The sequence below is a fragment of the Mobula hypostoma genome, chromosome 7 (assembly GCF_963921235.1).
Source record: "Mobula hypostoma chromosome 7, sMobHyp1.1, whole genome shotgun sequence".
Lineage (NCBI taxonomy): Eukaryota > Metazoa > Chordata > Chondrichthyes > Myliobatiformes > Myliobatidae > Mobula > Mobula hypostoma.
The window spans coordinates 4,872,250-4,890,885 of NC_086103.1; the positions used below are offsets into that span (position 1 = coordinate 4,872,250).

General features: G+C 44.4%; 1 protein-coding gene across 5 annotated transcripts in view; it reads left to right on the plus strand.

Moving 5' to 3' along the window:
- The first annotated feature begins 8,246 nt into the window (after positions 1–8,246).
- Positions 8,247–18,636, plus strand: part of LOC134349117 (protocadherin-1-like) — a 524,282-nt gene continuing 513,892 nt past the window's right edge. The window contains exons 1-2 of one of the 5 annotated variants that reach the window (XM_063053002.1): positions 8,247–8,835; positions 10,606–13,617. In XM_063053002.1, coding sequence (XP_062909072.1) covers positions 10,630–13,617 — 2,988 coding nt within the window. In that variant the 5' untranslated portion in view covers positions 8,247–8,835; positions 10,606–10,629. Of the gene's footprint in view, positions 8,836–9,456; positions 10,347–10,605; positions 13,618–18,636 lie in introns of those variants that run through there. The other 4 variants (XM_063053001.1, XM_063053003.1, XR_010018591.1 and 1 more) reach the window with 4 other exon arrangements.

An 18,636-nucleotide genomic window follows, 5' to 3' on the forward strand; every position in this document is an offset into this window, starting at 1 on the left:
GAGAAAAGCCATAGCGCGCTCAATCTGTCTTTGTGGCACGTGCTCTCTAATGCAGGTAGCATCCTGGTAGATCTCCTCTGCACCCTCTCTGACCTTCTACATCATTCCAATGTTGAGCCTGCCAGGTATGTTTGGTATTTACTGCACTGCTGGTTGTTCATTCAAAGGTCTTGATTGATTCTATTTCTCACACCCTTTAAGCAGTACTTTCCAGATGGGAAACACCCTCTGTGTAAAAATGTTTTGTCTCACGTTGCAGTGTCTACCACCCTTAGTTCATCAGATGTATCCCCTGGGATAGACTATTCAACAGAGGGAACAGCTTTACCCCATTGTCTAGACTCTCACTGTGATACAATAATGGTGTCTTTGCTGTTAGTTGCCAAAGTCCTAAACTCTTGACTTCCCACTTTATTCCAGAAATGTCTTAAAGGATGAGAAGGCAATAAAGAGAGAAGAATTATTTTCTTGTAGTTTAACTTTCCTATGTTTGCTGGTATTTTTATATGATCACCTATTTTCACTTTATTAGGTACAGCACTCTTGTTAATGCACATATTTGATTTGCCAATCATGTGGCAGCAGCTCAATGCATAAAAGTATGCAGACATGGTCAAGAAGTTCAGCTGTTGTTCAGACCAAACATCAGAATGGGGAACAGATGTGATCTAAGTGACTTTGACCATGGAATAGTTGTTGGTGCCAGACAGGGAGGTTTGAGTATCTCAGAAACAGCTGATCTCACACACAATAGTCTCTATAGTTGACAGAGAATGGTGCAAAAACAAATAATGTCCAGTGAGTGGAAACTCTGTGGGCAAAAATACCTTGTTACTGAGAGGGGTCAGAGGAGAATGACTAGACCTGGTCAATCTGGCAGGAAGGTAACCATACGCTCTGAGCATCTCTGAATGCACAACATGTTGAACCTTGAAATCAATAGGCTGCAGCTTCAAAGGACCTTTGAAGTGCATCCACACCAGGTAGGCATCAGGCCGAGTGGTCCCAGGTTGAAGTCCAGCTGGCTCCTTGCATGTTTTCCATCCATGCAGGCCTGAGTATCAAGCTGCCAACTCAGCCTCATAAAAAACAGACAAAACCACTAAAGAAACAGCAAATTTGCTGCCCGGAGCACCACAAGACATGAAAAGAAACAACAACAGTTGCTTCGGTATTTTTCTAGAAACTTCTTAGTTTTCAATAGCAGGTTTCATGACACTTGAATCTAGCTATTTTATAGGTTAATTGTTGTTATCTCTAGTCTGAGTACCAGATGACCATGACTTCTTTCTCCTTTGTTTTTTCTTTGTTCCCTTGTCTACTCTGTCTTGTTCGTAGCCCACTCTTGTAACACTCTGTAAAATGGTCATAAGCAATAAGTTTTATGCCTAATTCTTGACTTCCAGAGAGGATTGGATCACAAAATATCAGGATCCATAGATGCAATCATTGCTGTACAGATTAATTTCAGGAATAATTAGGAGAACAGATTCAGAGATGTGCAGGGATTTGGGAAGGTTATAAACCTAAAGGAAATGATACAGTGGTGACTCTTTCAGGAGAATTGAAAATAGGAATGAATATAACACTTAGAACTGGAAACATGCCAGATCATCAGTGCCAGGCAGAAAGCATTGAAGTAATGTGTAAATGGACCAAGTGTGGGTCTTCACACAGGCATAGAGCTCTGGATGACCTCAAGCTGTATGTATTCTCCCATGGCTGGCAAATAAACTCGCAGTGCAATCTTTTGAAAATTTCTCAGAAATATCAGTACAGCATCCAAATTTATACTTAATATCATCATTGCAATTTTTTTTATATAATGTGCAATTGATTAAAACAGCCAACCAATTCTGAACCTAAAATGGGTGCTAAAATCTGGGTACTCGGGAATTCTTGCCAAAGTAACAAGATTAAAATGCATAAACTCAAGAGATTATGCAGTTCCTGGAAATCCACAGCAACACACATAAGATGCTAGAGGAACTCAGCAGGTCAGGCAGCACCTGTGAAGAGGAATAAACAATTGATGTTTTGGGCTGAGACCCTTCATCAGGACTGGAAAGGGAGGGGAGAAAGAAAAAACGAGAACAGAATAAGAAGTGGGTTGGGGGTAGAGGAAGGAGTACAAGGTAGCATGTGATAGGTGAAGCCAGGTGAGCGGGAAGGTGGGTGGGTGAGGGGGATGGGTATGAGTTGAGAAGCTGGGAGGTGATAGGTGGAAGAGTTAAAGGGCTGAAGAAGAAGGGATCTGATAAGACAGGACAGTGGACCATGGAAGAAAGGGAGAGACCACAGGCAGCAGAGAGAGTGGATGGGCAGGTGAGGCGAAGAAGTTAAAAGGGGAGCCAGAACAGGAAATGGAGAATGAGAGAAGAGGGTGGGTGGAGAAATGTCCAAAAGAGAAGGTGCATGATAGGGGTGGAGGATCGGAGCAATGAATACAACCAGTGAACCCATTGTGACTAAGTCAGGGACACAACAGGCACTCATGACAAAGAGATATATTGAAGCAAAAATTGCTGGAATCAGCAGCAACACAGAAGGTGCTGGAAGCACTCAGCAGCTCTCCACCTGTAATGTTGTCTGTCCATTTCCCTCTGTAGATACAAAGTTCAAAGTAAATTTTATTATCAAAGTATATACACGTCACCATACACGGTCCTGAGATTCATAGCAACACACACAAAATGCTGGAGGAACTCAGCAGGCCAGGCAGCATCTATGGAACAGAGTAAACAGCCGACTACACTTCAACTAATTCATCTGATAAAGGGTCTCGGCCAGAAACATTGACTGTTTACTCTTTCCCATAGATGCTGCCTGATTGGCTGAGTTCCTCCAGCATTTTGTGTGTGTCGCTTTGGATGTCCAGCATCTGCAGATTTTCTCCTGCCCAATATTCACTTCCTTGCAGGCATACTCAATAAATACAAAGAGAAATAAATAATAATAAATAAATATCAACAACAAGAGATGAAGAGGCCTTGAAAGTGAGTCCATTGGTTGTGGGAACATTTCAATGATGGAGCAAGTGAAGTTGAGTTAAGTTATCCCCTTTGGTTCAAAAGCATGATGGTTGAGGGGTAGTAACTCTTCCTCAACCTGGCGCTGCGTGTCCTGAGGCTCCTGTACCTTCTTCCTGATGCTGCCTGATCCATTGAGCTTCCCCAGTGTTTTTGTGCTACACAAGTGTTGAGACATCTACTTAATCTCATTCTCCAGCCTTCTCTCCATAGACCTTTAATTCAAATATTTATTCACTTCCCATTTAAAAGCAATTATGGATTATGCTTCCACCACACTTTCTGCTGGTGCTTTCCATTTTCTGACTACTCTCTGTGCTCAAAAATAATTTAATTTTAATTCATACATGGGATGTGGGTGTTGCTGACAAGCGCAGCATTTTTTCACCCATCACTAATTTCCCTTGAGGAAGTGGTAGTGAGCAATTTAAAACACTACAGTCTGTGGGGTGAAGGATCTTCCATTGTGTTGTAAAATATCCTGACTTCTTTCTACATCCCTTTTTGCATTTAAACAACAATTCCTGCCCACTCGCTTCCAGAAAGCAACACCGGCACTGAGGACATTTCTAAATGCTTTACAGTCTGTGAAGTACTTTTGAAGTATGGTTGCAATTATAAAGTAAGGAAAGCAATTGTAATAGAAGGCAGTCATTCAATCAGCAGGGAAACAGGCCATTTGGCCCATCTGTTCTGTGCCAACCAAGATTCACATCTAAGCTAGTTGCATTTACCCATGATTAATTGATTTTCAGATTCAGATTCAGATTTACTTATCACATGTACATCAGAACACCCGGGAAGTCAGAAGGCCAGGAAGCATCTATGGAAAAGAACATACACGTATGGTCAATGTTTCAGACTGAGACCTTGGAAAAGAAGGGAGAAGGAGTCAGACTAATAAGGTGGGGGGGGGCGCGGGAGGAGGCAAGGAAGAACTACAAGGTGGCAGGTGATAGGTGAAACCGGGAAAGAGGAAGGGGGTGAGGTAAAGTCGATTGGTGAAAGAAATAAATGGCTGGAAAGTGGGGTATCTGGTAGGAGAGGAGAGTCCCTCCAGCAATTTGAGCGTGTTGCTTTGGATTTCCAGCATCTGCAGATTTTCTTATGTTTATGGCCACCCTCTGCTTGAAAGTGTTGCCCCTCTGGTTTCTATTAAGTCTCTCCCCCACACCTTAAATGCATGCCCTCTTTTTCTTTGTTCCACGACTTGAAAAACACTGTGTTTATTGATCAATTTTATATCTTTTATAAGATGTTTGAACAGAAAATTCTACAAAAGGTAGTGGATTCAGCCCAGTACTTAATGGTAAAGCCCTCCCAGCCACTGAGTGCATTTACCTGAAATGCTGTCACAGGAAAGCAGCATCAAATGAATAAAGTCCCAACCTGCTCAGCTTCTTTCCAGAAGTTAGTCCCTAGAATCCTAGCAATATCCTTGAATAAATATAAGATTCTGCAGATACTGGAAATCCAGAGTAACACACACAAAATGCTAGAGAAACTCAGCAGGTCGACAGCATCTATGGAGAGGAACAAACAGCTGACATTTCATCAGGATGAAGGATCTTGGCCCAAAACATCCTTGAATATTTGCTGTGCACTCTTTCCAGCCAAAAGCAGGGTGACCTAATGGAAAGTGAAAACAAATATTGCTGAACGATTGACTGCTGTTTGACCTGCTGAGTTTCTCCAGCATTTTGTGTTCGTTGCTCTGGATTTCCAGCATCTACATAATCTCTTTGTTGTTTTCAAAATGTGGCTCACTAATGTTTTGTACGATTGCAATGTAAAATTCCGGCCCCTATACTCATTGCTCTTATTGGTAAAGGTCAGTGTGCTAAAGGCTTTCTTCACCAGCCTGTCCAGCTGCAAAACCTTTTTCAGGGAAGTTTAGTCAGCATGTATACAGCACATTCCCACCTGCACCATTGTGATAATGTCACAACCGGGGATCTTTTTAAAAAGAAAAGTTTTTTGTCGGTTGGTATGTGGACTGTATTTTTCTCAATGTCACCTCATAGGTATGCATTGTCCTTGGATTGTTTACCTTTTAGGTCTAATTGTTTGCCTTTGCACCAGTCCTAACTTTGTCATTTGGGATCATTGGGGATTGCTAAATTCTTTGTTTTTATCACTTTCATTCAGTTTGGGATCATTTAATGAGCACGGTATTGTTAATTGTTCCGGGGTGTATTTCGGAGGGGCATGCCAACCCCTTGTTGGGTCATGTGGTTCCTTGTCAGGTGAAACTCAAACCAAGTTCTTCTGTGTATCGTCAGTGGTTTCTGTTTATCAAGATTCAGTATAGCTTGCCTGAGCTGTTGTTAGTTTTCCTAGTTAATTTTTGAAATAAACCTTTAGTTTTATTTGAATTGCCAAAGTCTACTTGATTCCTGCACTTAAGTTCACTAGTGATCCTTACAGATAACGGTTGGAGTATTTGCTTTTGTATTGTTGATAGACAGATAACATAGATACAGTAAATGCAAAGAAACACAATAGAATTAATGAAAAACTACACACAAAGCTGGACAAACACCAATGTGCAAAAGAGGACAAACTGTGCAAATACAAAAATAAATTAATAATAACAATAATAATAACTAATTAATAATATCATCAGTTGTAAGGACCTTCAAAATGAGTCCACGGGCAGTGCAATCAGCTCATTATTGAGATGAGTAAGTTATCTATGCTGGTTCAGGAAGAGTAATAATTGTTCCTGAAGCTGGTGATGTGACCTAAAGTGCCTGTACCTCCTTCTCTATGGTAGCAGCGAGAAGAGAGCATGGCCTGGATGGTGGGAGTCCTTGCCGATGGATGCTGCTTTCTTGTGGCAACGCTCTTTGTAGATATGCTCAATGGTGGAGAGGAATTTTCCTTTGATGGACTGGGCTGTATCCACTACTTTTTGTAGGGTTTTCCATTCAAAGATGTCGGTGGTTCCATACCAGGTCATGATTCAACCAGCCAGGATACTCTCCACTGTGCATCCAGAGATGTTTGTCAGAGGTGGTGTAGGTCAAGTACCAGTCTTCACTGGAAGGCAGCATTCACCACCAAGGAGACCCACTTTCCAGTACATGCCTGTCATAGTTATTATTTTACTATGGATTTATTCAGTATGCCCACAAGACAAAGAATTTCAGGGATGTACATGGTGACATATATGTACATTGATAATAAATTTATTTTGAACTTTAAACCTGATTCTGATACCACCAGTCAAGTCAAAATAAATTTCTTATCAAAATACGTATAGTATATGTAACCCTATACTACCCTGAAATTCATTTTTCTTGCAGGCATTCATAAGAAAATAAAGACATACAATAGAAGTTGTGAAAAAAAATTGTAAGTTGCAATGATGGACAAACAAGCAATGTGCAAAGGAAGACAAATTGTACATGTAAGAAAAAAGTAAATGAATAATACTGAGAACATGAGTTGCAGTCCTTGAAAGAGAGTCTAGAGGTCGTAGAGTCAATCCTGCATTGAGGTGTGTGAAGTTAGCTGGTTTAGGAGCCTGGTGGTTGTCGGGTATTAAATGGCAGGGCACACAATCAATGATTCGGAAATAATACCATCACCCCGCCCTACCACTGGGTTTCTGAACCCATGAACTTTACCTCGTTATTCATTGTTTTGCAGTTTTTTGTGATTTATTTTAATCTTGTCTTGCACTGCACTGCTGCTGAGGAACAATAAATCTCACTTCAGACATGAGTGATCACAAACCCAATTCTTATTCAGCATTTTGCATGAACACTCACTGGCCACTTTATTAGGTATCTCCTGGCGGTGACTGGGTGTATGTCCATGGCCTTCTGCTACCATAGCCCATCCACTTGAAGGTTTGAATTGTTGTTCTTCAGAGGTGCTCTTCTGCACACCACTGTTCTCACCTGTAGTTATTTGAGTTACTGTCATCTTCCTGAATCAGTCTGGCTATTCTTCTCTGACCTCTCTCATTAACAAGTCGCTTTTGCCCATAGAACTGCCATTAACTAGACGTTTTCTTGTTTCTGGCAATATTCTCTGTAAACTCCAGAGATCGCTGTGCATGAAAATCCCAGATCAGCAATTTCTGAGATGCTCGAACCACCCTGTCTGCCACCAACAATCATTCCATAGTCAAAGTCACTCAGGTCACATTTCCTGCCCAGTCTGATGTTTGATCTGAACAACAACTAAACCTCCTGACCCTGTCTGAATGCTTTTATACACTGAGTTGTTCCCACATAATTGGCTAATTAAATATTTGCATTAATATGCAAGTGTACAGGTGTACCTACTAAAGTCACCACTGACTGTAGGTGTTTAGAGACATGAACCCACGACTTCCTAAGGGAGTTATGAATGAGACCCACTCAGCTATGACATTGTATAGCGCGGTAACCACATTTTCTCTGTCATAAGCTTTTACGTGGCAATCAATAATGTACTTTATCTTCAGAAGCTAAAACTTTTATTTTGATATATGTAACCATAACCTTTCAATTTTTATTCTGAAGAAACATAGCAAAACTGCAAAGTTGCTGTTTCTTTTTAAAAGTAAAGCAGGGCCTCCCCGAACCCGCGTCAACTGCGGGAAGAACCCGAGACCTGCGAACTGCGCCTGACAGAGATGCATTGAGACATTACCACACAGTCCGAAGCTGTTTAATCACAGCGCCTCCGGTGGCTGAGTGTGGTACTGCAGTTCCTAACGTACCACTGAACCTGAATACTGCACAGTATTGTATTTGGAAACTTTCAGCGAAGGCTGTGCGAACAGGGACGTAACGAAGCACCGTAGATTAAGGTTTCGCGGACCCGGACTCTGGAGAAATTGTGGCCCGGGTCTCAGCAAAAAGCCACCACGGTGCTGTAACTACTCGCTGCCACGATACCTCATGTTGCCGAATAGCGTAGCTAACCTTTGTGTGTTTCCCCAAAATATTGGGGGCTGCATTGCAATGTGTCAAGAAGGGCAGGTGAAATGTTGCTCAACTCCCTCCGAACACGAGCAAAATCTTTAAATAGACTAAAACTTGTTTTTTCTTAGTTTCTTAGGCACATGGATGAAAGAAAAATGGTTATGCGGGAGGGAAGCTTTAGACTGATCTTAGAGCGGGTTAAAAAGTCGGCACAACATCATACGAGCCGAAGAGGTGTAGTGTACTGTTGTATATGAAACCATTAAAGGGAATATGGACTGTGGTTAAAAAAAAACGCCGTGCAACTTAAAACAGCTGAATTATTTGTTTTATAAGAGCAAATGGTCTGTAGCTGAGCGGTCATTAGATGAGTTATTGCATTAAATACAAAGTTAGTGGGGTCTCTGTCCGAAAATCGCTCATCCTCTTGCGTGGAATTTAGTTAAGGGAAGAATTTCTTGCGAGGTTGACTGTAGATGGCGTTCTCTCTCGTTAAAACGGGGTTCCTTTAAAGCTGCAACAAGTATAAACAGCTCTTGGAAAGCCGAGAGCTCCCTCGTATACAAGCACCACTCTCTCTCTCCCCCTCTCTCTCTCTCTCTCTCGCTCACTCGCTCTCTGAAGAAACCAGTAAGGTGTTCAGCGAGGAATCTCTCTCTTTCATTTGACTCAATGCATTTGTAGAGGGATCCCCGTACACTCATCCATCGCGATACACGCGAGAAGGAACCGATCGGGAGAATCTACCCGTAAAGGTTTAGATTTATTTCTGGAAAACGAGGTGGATTTTTATTTTTTTACGAAAGAATAACACAATGCGTAAACTGAGGGAAGAAACAATTTAACGGCACCGAGCTCCTGAAGTCTCTAACCAGTGGAATGCGGTAAAACAAGATTCAGTCTCTTATAATCACGTGTTGCTAGTCCGGATTTTTTAAAGATTTTTTTTCAAAAGAACTTATTAGCCTAATTTTATTTAATTTGAACCCGGATCGCTCGCATATTTAATGTGCATGCGATTTGTGTGTGTGTGTGTGTAGCATGTTTTGATCTGCTTTTGGTTCTGTCCGAAGAGTTTGTTTATTAAAAACAAGTGTGGACGTTGACTGGGTTGAATCATTTACACACACACTCACACACACACACACTCACACACCCCTCACCCCGATTACATGGAGCTGAGTTAGTTAAGGCTTGTGACGCGCAGGGCGGGCGAGGCAAAAAAAAACTGCGAGACTGATTCGCTTTCACTGGGAGGAGTGAATGCGAGGGAGGGAGAGAAGGAGAGAGAGAGAGGGTGGAAGAGAAAGAGAGAGAGAGGGTGGAAGAGAAACATTGAGGAAGCGAGCGGACAGCGCCAAGCAGAGAGAGAGAGAAAAAAACAAGCAAAACTCCCAGACCCATTGCTGCAGGCTTTCGCTTTGCTACTGACCCACTCTCTCGCCGAGGTAAGGGACATTGCAACAGAGACCCTTTAAAAAAATTCGGTTGCTTCTTTGGATAAATTATATTAATTTCAGGGACCCTGTGTTACGTGTGTTTTAAGAGTGAAAATGCACCTGTGTTTGATTAGCAAGACTGGAGGTGCATTTAAATCGTGTCTCTGCTAAAATCCGAAGCTTGGCTTTAGAGCGACTGAGTACGCGCAGTGTTTAATAGCGGAAGATCGGACTTGCTGAAAAAAATACAGTAGCTTGGTTGGAAAACCTCGGTCATTTTAAAAGAGGGAACCCGCTTCTGATTTAATAAGGACCGGATCGGGAGGAATATCTCAGATTCCCACTGATTTTATTATAATGTCTGCGCAGCTCGCTCCGTGAATGCAAGGCGTAATGTTAGCGTGGGATTTTGTGTTTAAAATGATTACAATCTATCGTCCCTACTTCCTCATTCCCATCGCCCGGCATTGCAACAGCGAAGCAATATCTCATTTTCCCTCTGCCACTGTGTGTACTCACACCGAGACTACAGCTTTGTGCGTTCTCTCTCTCTCTCTTCTATTCTTCCCTCTCCCCCTCTCCTATTCTTACTTTCCCCACCCCATACAGTCCTGGGAGATGTTAATCCCCAGCCGCCCTCCCCGAATTTGCCAGCGATGGTTTCTGCCCGCTCTGTTATCTGCATGTGCACTCTAGTGTAAGCAGACCCACAAAACCTCCCCGGCGTTTGCAAGCGGAGGGCTTTCTGAAATGGATTGTTTCAGTGAATGAGATTTTCTCAGCCGGGTCCGGAGCTTGTTGTAGAACGCGGGAGTGTCAGCTTCTTTCCTCACTGGTATCCACTTTAAGAGCCAGGCATTGCTGGAACCTTTGCGTTCGCTATTGAAATGGAGTGGTCTCGGAGCCGCATGGAACTCGGTGTATTCTCTTCAAATAAGTTGCATTGCAGTATTGATGTGAGCGATTAATTCTTGTTATAACACAGCATTTACAGGATGTAATATATAGTTTTGTTAATATTTTCAGCTGGATTTGTGAATTTGCTTTTATTCATAGTTTTTCTTTTGAAATCTCTTTCCCTCCCAACCATCACTCTTTTCCCTATACCTCACCCACCCACTCTCTCCACCTCCCTCCCTCTTTACTCCCCTATTTCTCCCCTTCCTCTCCCTTTCCCTCAACCCACCCCCTCCCACCACCCCTCCAACTTCACAGCTGGCAGCGCACTTGTTGACGCCGATGGCCCGGCCGCTCACCCCCTCCCTTCGCGGCTTGCCGCTCCTGTTGCCCCTGCTCGTCGCCCTGTACCCGGTGCCCGGCTGCGTGGCGCAGGGCTCGGTGAAGTTCACCTTCCCGGAGGAGCAGCCGCCCAACACGCTGATCGGTAACCCGGGCGAGACACTGGGTCTGGAGCGAGAGAACCGGCTATTCAAGTTGGAAATGGGCCAGCCTTACCTCCGGGTGGACGAGACGGGAGGCAACCTCTACACCACCGAGACCCCCATCGACCGCGAGCAGATGATGTGCGAGAGCCCCACCGAGTGCCAGCTAGAGTTCGAGATCTCGGTCACCGACACCTTGTACAACACTGCCACAGTGCTCGTGGAAGGCAAGATTTCGGTGCAGGACATTAACGACAACACTCCCACGTTCAGCTCTCCGGTCATCTCCATCTCCATTCCGGAACACACACCTCCGGGGACTCTGGTCAATATCCCCACGGCCAGCGACCGCGACTCCGGCACTAACGGAGTCGCCGGCTACGAACTGTTGGGCAACGAGGGACAGGGTCTGTTCAGCCTACAGGTGGCCGAGGAACATGGCGAGAAGTTGCCTCAGCTGATCGTCACCGGCTCGCTGGACAGGGAGCAACGGGACACTTACGATCTGACTGTGCGGGTGGTAGACGGGGGTCAGCCACCCCGGAGCAGTACCTCGGTGTTGCGGGTTACCGTGCTGGACATTAACGACAACGCACCCCGCTTCGAGAGGTACGCCTACCAAGGAACGGTAGAGGAGAACAGCCCCGCCGGTACCTCCATCCTGCAGGTGAGAGCTACCGATATGGACATGGGAGAGAACTCCCGCATCGAGTACACTTTCGCCCAGGCGGCGGATAATGCCCGCCGTCTACTCCGCCTGGACAAGAACACCGGCTGGATCACGGTGCAGGGACCGGTGGACCGTGAGCAATTCAGCCAATTCCGGTTCTACGTGCACGCCCGCGACAAGGGCCCCATACCCAAACAGGACAGGGCGTCGGTGGTGATCACGGTGCGGGACACTAACGACAACGCGCCGGCGATCGAAATCCGAGGCATCGGGCTGGTCACTCACCGGGACGGCGTGGCCAGCATTGACGAGGACGCGCCTGTCGACTCCCCCGTGGCTCTTGTCCAAGTTTCGGACCGCGACGAGGGGGAGAACGCGGCGGTGACTTGTATAGTGGCCGGGGACGTCCCTTTCCAGCTGAAGCCCGCCAGTGAGTCGAGCAGTGAAAAGAAGAAGAAGTTCTTTCTGCAGACCACCACCGCCCTGGACTACGAGAAGGTGCGCGAGTACCTGATCCAGATCGTGGCAGTGGATTCGGGCAACCCACCTCTTTCCAGCACCAACACTCTAAAGGTGAAGGTGGTGGATGTGAACGACAACGCGCCCAGCTTCGCGCAGAGCCGCATGCAGGTGGGAATCTTGGAGAATAACCGGCCCCCCACCTCGCTGCTGCGTGTGGAGGCCACGGACGCCGATAGCGGAAGCAACGCCGAGCTACTCTACTCCCTATATCCCGACCCGGCCATCCAGAACTTGTTCCAGATTAACCCGGACACGGGCGAGGTGAGAGCCATCTCGGTGCTGGACCGCGAGCAGAGGGAGCGCTACGAGTTCAAAGTCGCTGCCGCCGACAAGGGGACCCCTAGTCTGAAGGGGACGGCCACAGTGGTGGTCAATGTGCTGGACGAGAACGACAACGATCCCCGGTTCATGCTTAACGCCTATAACTTCTCGGTGCGGGAGAATTTGCCCCCGTCCAGTCCAGTGGGCATGGTGACGGTGACGGACCTGGACAAGGAGTCGAATGCGCGGTTCACCCTGTTCGTAGAACCGGATAATGGCGAGTTTGAGATCCAGAACGGCACGGGTACCATACTCTCTCGGATCTCCTTCGACCGGGAGCGCCAGAGCACCTACACCTTCCAGCTGAAGGCAATAGACAGCGGAATGCCCCCCAGGTCCGCCTATGTCAGTGTTATCATTAATGTTTTGGATGAAAACGACAACACACCCTTCATCACCCAACCATCCAATTCCTCCTTCCAACACATCAGTCCTCTCACCTCCATTGGCACAACAGTAGAACGAGTCAAGGCCGAAGACATGGACATTGGCCCCAATGCCAACTTGACTTATGAGATCGTTGGAGGTAATCCCTTTGACCTGTTCCGCATCTCTGCTGTCGGGAACGTGACCCTGGAGAAGGAACTCGTGCGCAGGCACTACGGGTTGCACCGGCTTGTGGTTCAGGTTAGGGATGGGGGCACGCCAGCCCGCTTCGCCACCGCTTTGGTTCACTTGTATGTCAACGACACCATGGCCAACGTTAGCCTGGTGGAAGCCCTGGTGGGCCACAGCCTCAACACTCCGCTGAACGTAGACATCGCCGGAGACCCCGAGTACGAGAAGAGCAAGCAACGGAGCAACGTCCTATTCGGAGTGATCGCTGGGATTATCGCAGTCACGCTGGTGATCGTGGTGGTGGTCCTGATCCGCTACTGTAGGCAGAAGGAAGCCAAGAGTGGATACCAGGCCGGCAAAAAGGAAACCAAGGATTTGTACACACCCAAACAGACCAATAAAAATACCAAGCACAAAGTTAAGAAAAGCAAGCCATCCAAACCCTCCAAACCTCTGGACGCCGAGGAGAGCGGCGCCCAGAGGGGATTACAATTCAACTTGATCAACGAATCGAGCACTGACAGTCCACGGATTCACCTGCCGCTGAACTGTAACCCGGGTAGCCCCGACCTAGGGAGACACTACAGGTCGAACTCTCCTCTCCCTTCCATCCAGCTGCACCCGCAGTCCCCGACTGCGGGGAAAAAGCACCAAGTCGTGCAAGACCTGCCCGCAGCCAACACCTTCGTCGGGACTGGGGACAGCAACTCTACTGGCTCGGACCAGTACTCAGATTACAGCTACAAGACCAATCCGCCGAAGTACAACAAACAGGTAGGCAGCCTTGTGTGTGCCTCTGGCACCGAATGTCCCTTCAAACATTAACGAAACCTGGCGGGAGGGGGGCGAGTTTGACTAATGTTTAAACAATGCAAGTCTCTTACCGTGTCATTAATGTGGATAACTTAAAATCTGCGTGCGATTTGTTTTTTTTAAATTATTATTTCAAGCCTTTTCATAATTGCACTGTAATGCAATGTTAAAAGCTGAAACGGTGCAGTGCGTTCTCAGAAAGCAGGCGCGTACGCCAGGATAGAACACCTCTCTCAATATTCCTCCGGAAAACCGGTACAGCCCTAGGTGGTTCGTGCGTGCACACGTCCGGCCTATAACATTACAGATTGTTAAGAGCCGGCAGATTTAAATTCCGGCTCACGCCCCTGCTTTCGAGCGCGTCACGCATTCTTATTGAAACCTACGGTATTCAGTCTGGGATTGCTTTGCCTCGTTAGTGAGATGACTTATCCCCAGTAATAACCATTATGATTCGAATTGGTCTGATGTCAGCATCTTTTCTAGAACTCGTGGTTTAGAAATGAACTTAAGCTATTCAGTTATTTTGTATTTATTATTTATTTCTGTCTGTGGCGTCCGCTCATTCGCAGATCTGTGCGCCAGTTCTCTGTATTTTTTTCAATTGAGTGTCTTTGCAGAACCGCTTTCCCCTTTAAAGGAGCCTTGTTTGGGAAAAACGTTGAAATGCTTGTTTACTTTTTTTTAATGGGGCGATATTTTTCTCGCCCTCCACTTGTGGATTCGTAGCTGCAAACAGACAGTGGTATCAACACTTCTTTAAAAATAGTATTTAGCTGATTAGTGCATTCGTTTCCATGGGTAAGAATTTGGTAGCACTTCAAATTCAATAGAAAGAACTGGCTTATTTGAAATTATGTCTTATTTCTTTGCAAAGGATAGCATTTCTTGACTGCCTTGTTTTACTTTGAAATTTCCTTCTGGTGGTGTTACAGTTCAGTTTAGCATTCAGGGTGCTTTGTTATTTATCACATAACATAGACACTCAGCCACAGTACTAAATTATAATTTCATTAGTATGTAACCCTTTCCGCAATAAATGTATAATGTAGTATCTGAATTTGGAACCTTGCCTATGCCGATCAGATTGGCTAGTTGCTTGTGTTGTTTGCTACATATTAAGTGCGTGTAATGTCAGTACTGATCCATTAGCTAGGGTTTATTGTATATGCTGGACAATTGCCAAGTGTTATATCTGTGGAGAAATCTCTGTCATGCTCACTTTCTCTCTCTCTCTCTCACTTACACATTAACTTTCACTCTCACATAAAAACACACCAACAATCTCGAAGAAGGGTCTCGCTGGAAAGGTTGACTGTTTACTCTATTCACAGATGCTGCCTGATATGCTGAGTTCCTCCAGCATTTTGTGGGTTGCAAACAGTCTTCTGTCCTTCTCTCACTCTCTCTCACTCTCTCTCACTCTCTCTCTCTCTCTCTCTGTCACTCACTCTCTCTCACTCTCTCTCTCTCTCACTCTCACTCTCTCTCTCTCTCCCTCTCTCTCATTCTCTCTCACTCTCTCTCTCACTCTCTCTCAATCTCTCTCTCTCTCTCACTCTCTTTCTGTCTCTCACTCATACATTGATATGACGCTAAATCACATTAGAAATTGTGTGTTGAACTGGGAGCAAAATTGTGTCTATAGGAAATAAAAATGAAAAAAAAACTGGGAATAATGTGTAGGTCCAGTAGTATCTGTACAGAGAAATTGAGTTAATATTTCAAATTGATGTCTGCTGACTAGAACTAAGTCAGAGAGGAAACTAGTTCTAATTCGAAGGATGGGAGAGTGATGGAGAAGTCAAATAGAATATCATTAGTAAGGCATATTATCATAAATATGTCAGTTGTCAAATATGTCAGTTGTCCCAGCCATCTCTCGCACATTCCCTCTGCAATTTAAAACTATCTTGTTTTCCTTCTTTCACAGTCCCGATGAGATGTCCTAGACCTGAAAGATTTACTCAATTTCTCATTACAAAGATGCTGTCTTGATGCATTTCCTTTTCTTTATGTTTTACTTAAGATTTCTACCATGTCTTTGTGTTAATTTATATTTCCTGTTTTAACATTAACACCTTTCTTGATTCCAAGATCTTCCCAAAGTACATTACAGTTAAGTATATTGCAGTTATTGAAGTATCTAAGAAATTTAGTCACCATGCAAATATGGCAGTTAATTTATATCCAAGGTCATGGAAACATTAGTGATGCCACAGTATGATGGGCTACAAATTGGCCAGGACAATAAGGAGAACTGGAGCTCCATTTGGGTGTCATGGGATCATTGATTTAGTTAACAGAGTGTCTGAGAGTGCACCAAGTATCTCAGCATTGTGATGGAAAGATTAGCTTTAAGAGCAGAACTTGAAATCAACTACTTCAGAGTGTGGTTGTCTCTGACTGCATAGCATGTTAATAGGTGTTGATAGAGCCTTAGAGTTTCAGTAACCTGGATTTGAGTCTGACCCTGCTCACTTTGTCGAGTTTTTACCTTCTACTTGCGGGCACATGGGTTACTCCTATGGGCGGTCCAGTTTCCTACATTATCCCAACGGTGTGCATTTTAATAGGTTGATTGGCCACTAATTCACTCCTGATGCATTGAGTGATAGACTCCATGAAAGGCATGTGGAGAGAATAAAGTGGGATTGTGGGATTGGTGTAAAATCCCATTGATGGTCAGCATGAATACAATGAAGGATCTGTTTCTTCTATACACTTAGGGTGGCATACACCTTAAAACCTATAGTGTACAAAATATGGCCAAGAAATTTCATGAGGTAAGGTCAGCTACATTTACAAGTCAAGTTAAGCTACGTTTATTATCATTCAACTATACACACATACACCGTCTAAACAGGACGTTTCTCCAAACCAGAGTTTAGATACTGTAGTATGCACAACATGCATAACATATAATAACTTATGAAAGTAAGATGAAACCTACAGATGGATGATACATAAATAAGTAAACTGAAGTGCATAAATTAAATATGGTAAGGTACAAAACAGATTAGCCAGTGACACTCTGAATGTGATGCTGCAGGGAGTTCTGAAGCCTAAAAGCCTGAGGTAAGAAACTGTTTCCCATCCTGACCATTCTTGTTCATTCCAGGCTACATTGGAGTCAAAGAGGATGCTGGATGCATGAGTGGGGTCTTTAGTAATGCTAAGGGTCTTGCAAACGCAGCACTCCTGTTAAATGTCCCCGATGGATGCCAGAGAGACCCTATGATCCTCTCAGCCGTTCACAATATATTGAGTTTTGTACTGTAATCAGAACATAAGAAGATGGATTTTGAAGATACCAGAAAAGAAAGGATTAGGAATAATTTCTAAAGCTAGAAAGTGTCTAGGCAAAAAGCACTGTTACTTTTTCTTGGGCAAAAGGGGAAGAAGCACAAGCAATGAGATCTGGGGAATGGGAAGGCGTGAGGACAATGAGAGCTGGGGAATGGGAAGGTGTGAGGACAATGAGAGAGAGGGAGAGAGTTGTGGAGAAATCTATTTGTTGGACAGTGTTTGAAGGCAAGACAGGGCTGGGGCAGGCTTGAGGTTTGAACCATATGAACCTAAATTGAGAATGGGAAACCGATGAACAAAAAATTAAATCTCACTGAGGATTGGCAAAGTATTGATGGTATTTTCTCAAGATTTAAGATTGTTTATTGTCATTCTTCAGTACACGAGTGTGAAGGAGAACAAAATGATTGTTACTCCAGACCCAGTGCAGAATAAAAAAAAACACAATCAACATAACGAAGTTGATAATAAAAAACAAATAAAAATAAATTTAAAAGCAACACAGAATTCAGGAGGTCAGACAGCATCTATGGAAGTGAATAAACAGCTGACCTTTCAGACTGAGACCCTTCTTCAGAATTATCAAATTAAAAGCAATCTTATAAAACAAAATGTACAAGTAACTGTGTGTGGATGTACATAAGATTAACTTATAGACTGATCATATGCTCATAAAGTGACACTAGGTGCAAGAGTTTCTGTCCGTAGGGTGCTTCTATAGGAAATGGTAAATTGAGTCTTGGCAAGAGGAACTCCTCTAGGTAGCAGCAGGGCAGATGAAAGCACAGTGATTTGTCAGTGTAGGTATGAATTGTGGAGTGTAAATGTAAAGTAAATGCCTGGGAGAGATGAAAAGTCTTGTGTGACTGATTGCTGCTGCTTGTGCATGGGAGATGTGCAGGGGGCTTTGGGGTCCCTTTGTTTTTTCTGTCATTCATTCTTTGGGGTTTTTCTTCTGTTTTGTGGATGTCTGTGGAGAGTAAGAATTTCAAGTTGTATACTGTATACATTCTTTGATATTAAATGGAACCATTTGAACCAATGATGTTGACATACTGGTAGTTAAATGCAGTGGAATGAAAAGGGTGCATTGTGGTGGAGGCAGATTTGACCACCCTCTGTGATGGGCAGGTGCCGGTGTGAAGATTAACTCCAGATCAAACGAGACATTGTGCTTCACATTGTCTTACATTGCTTGAGGTGGTGGGCAGTAAGTGTAAATGAGTCAGCAGTTCACTTAGATGTGTTTGCTTTTTTGTGCTGAGTTATCCAATCTCACTCACTCCCACAACCAGGTTGCTAAAATGAGCTTTACTAACGAGGAACATGGACAAGTTTTCTTTCCGTGATTGCCACCGTGATTAGCTAGGAAAGAGTATAAGGTTGAGAACAAGTTGCAATAACTCTTTTTTTGTGGATGTGTTTAATTTAGTTGTTGGGGCTCATTGTCCAGCTTTATGCATGAAAAGGTGTCGTTGGTAGGTAGTGAAAGGTCTTTGCCTCTCTGTTGGTGTAAGACCAGAAGACATACGAGCAGACTTAGCTCATTCAGCCCATTGAGTCTGCACCAACATTCTATCATGGTTGATTTATTATCCCTCTCAGTGTCATTCTTCTGCCTTCCCCTATAAGCTTTGAAGCTCTTAATAATCAAAAACCGATCAACCTCTG